This window comes from Cyprinodon variegatus, unplaced genomic scaffold, assembly GCF_000732505.1.
Source record: "Cyprinodon variegatus isolate N-32 unplaced genomic scaffold, C_variegatus-1.0 Scaffold988, whole genome shotgun sequence".
NCBI lineage: Eukaryota > Metazoa > Chordata > Actinopteri > Cyprinodontiformes > Cyprinodontidae > Cyprinodon > Cyprinodon variegatus.
Genome location: NW_015151441.1, coordinates 8,952 through 11,473, shown reverse-complemented (window position 1 = coordinate 11,473; position 2,522 = coordinate 8,952). Strand labels below are relative to the sequence as shown.

Here is a 2,522-nt window from a genome sequence, read left to right as displayed (position 1 = left end):
ACCTCGGCGCCGCGCTATGACGTAAACGGCCTTCAAATCTGGCCTTCTAAGGACGCGTCCTAGGTTTTCGAACAGAGCACCTGTCCACTTTTAAGGCTAGGCTTAAAACTTTCCTTTTTGATAAAGCTTATAGTTATAGTGGCTCAGGTTATCCTGAGCTATCTCTATAGTTATGCTGCTGTAGGCTTAGACTGCTTATTCATTTCGTCATTCTGCTTCACTTTATCTCCATTCTTCCATTCTGCGGTATTTGTTAGTTCAATCTCTAAAGTTCTGCTCTCTCTGCTTCTTCTCATAGTAGCTTCATCTGGTCTGTTCCTGTTTGGCTGTGACTCCATCCTGGAGAGAAACATCAGCTGTGTTGCTGCCATCAACACCTTTGTTTATAGATCTTGGAGATCTGGCTGTTTTTCAGTGTGGTCCTGTTTCTCTGACTGTGACTAACTGGATGTGCTCTCTTCATCCTCTGACATGGGAGCTGGCTCTGAGCTCGTCTGCCCGGCTGTGTGTTTCCTGGCTGGGGCCACATTTTACAGTTGCCTTTTGTATCTATGCTTCTTTTTCTATGTCTGCTTCTGTCTCCATGAACCCCAGTGGGCCTCAGCAGATGGCTGCTCACACTGAGCCTGGTTCTGCTGGAGGTTTCTTCCTGTTAAAAAGAAGTTTTTCCTCTCCACTGTCACTACAAGCATGCTTAGTGTGAGGGATTGCTGAAGTGTCAACGCGTCGATGCAATCAACTGATTTTCTTTAGATAGAAAACTTTTAACCAATCTAGCTGTATGATCTGGTTGAACTGGAAAGTTCCTTGAGATGACATGTCGGCGCTATAGAAATAAACTGAATAAGTGTTCTTTTTGTTCAGGTGGGTTTTCCTGAAGGTGTGGTCAACATCTTGCCTGGAATGGGACCGACAGCTGGAGCAGCCATTGCAGGCCACATGGACGTGGACAAGGTGGCCTTTACTGGATCCACAGAGGTATATTGGTCAGAATGTCTCCTTCAGATATTCTTAGGTGCACTGCGTTGAGTGCAGAAACACCATATTTATTTCCTCTGAAAATTCTTAAGTCTGAGCACTTTACACCTGATGTCCACATGTTTACACTGTGTGTTGTGCTGTTATGGAAGTTATCAGGAAGTTAGGCACTGTTTCAACAAAAAAGAGAGGGTCAATCTTGTCTTTGTACGTTTATTTGAAGGCTTATTGCATTTTAATAACCAGAGTAATAAATCTGACACCATATATCTTAAAAGCAACAAGGTATTGTTTGCAAGGTTCTAACAGAAGTTCACTCCTTTAGACAGAAATGTAAGGTCACTAACTAAAACATACTAATTTCTTGTACTAAATAATTGTACATATAGTCATGCACAAAATTTTCCACAACAGTATCCTGGCTGGTCAGATGATTGCTAAATGCAAACACATCAGACAAAAAGTTCTCCTCATTGTCCTTGCCGTACACCGTTCTGTTTCTTTTACTGCAAAACATTTACATAACACCTGCTGCTCAGATAAGCTGAATCCTAATCCTCTTCTGATCTCTCACATTCCTAGAATCAATGTTTGTTGTTTTTAAGATTATGCATTACTACCATTTGAGTTTTAGCCATAAAGTTCCCCCAAAGATCTGTGTGGTGATGCCATCCCAGCACATCCATGCTTGTTTGTTGGAACCTCCTGAATCAGTTTACAGCATTGAAGATTTTCACTAGTGTGAGATAAAGCTGGTAATCTAATCTCTTAGGAACAATGGCAGCAAGAGGACCAATCAGGACATAATGCTGGGTGGGGGAGGCTTTTTAAATCATTGTGCTAACATTTAAATCTCAGTGTTTGTTTGAATAAAAAAAAAATACTTTATTTTGCTTTTTTCTAATAAGAGTTTGGGCCCAACCTGTAATCTCAGGTGGGACTCCTAATTGAGTCAAAAAAAAAAAACTAACTAACATAGGAGTAAAGATGAAATGAGTTAAGGTTAGATGAGTTGAGCTCTTCTTATTTACTTTCTACAATATCACCCTAAACATGCAGGGTTTTTTTTTTTTTATGCCACTGAACATCCCACACTGCAGTGAGGCAGTGGGACAGTAGGGGACGCTGCAGTGATAGTCTTCAGTTAGTTTAGAATAAAACGGCTTACTGCCATAGATTTTCAATGGAAGATTTTAAAGGAAAAGTCCGGTCAGCAAGAAATATTCAATGGATCATTATTTATACCTAAAACTAATACGTTCGCAGTGATTTAATGAATTTAGGGTTAATCAGTAAAAAAATAAAAATAATAAATTTTCTCACATTCAGTGAGTCTGGGAGCGGCCATTTTTGCCCAAATATAGTAGCCCCTCCCTCCTGCCATCTTCCAGCAGTGATGTCACAGTGCGGTAAGCCTAGCGCCATTCTCCCCGCTTTACAGGCAAAATCAATGGGAACTACTAGACTGATCTGCAATCAACAACAATTATTGAAGATTTCCAGAGGACTTCACCATTGAAATTCACCAGAGCTATAGTGAAACT

The 2,522-nt window shown here is 40.6% G+C and overlaps 1 protein-coding gene across 1 annotated transcript in view; it reads left to right on the top strand.

Annotated features, from left to right (window-relative positions):
• aldh2 (aldehyde dehydrogenase 2 family (mitochondrial)) overlaps nt 1-2,522 on the top strand; it is a 22,093-nt gene that overhangs the window by 11,616 nt on the left and 7,955 nt on the right. The window contains exon 7 of the mRNA XM_015399097.1: nt 865-978. Within this exon, the coding sequence (XP_015254583.1) occupies nt 865-978 (114 nt within the window). The remainder of the gene's footprint in view (nt 1-864; nt 979-2,522) is intronic.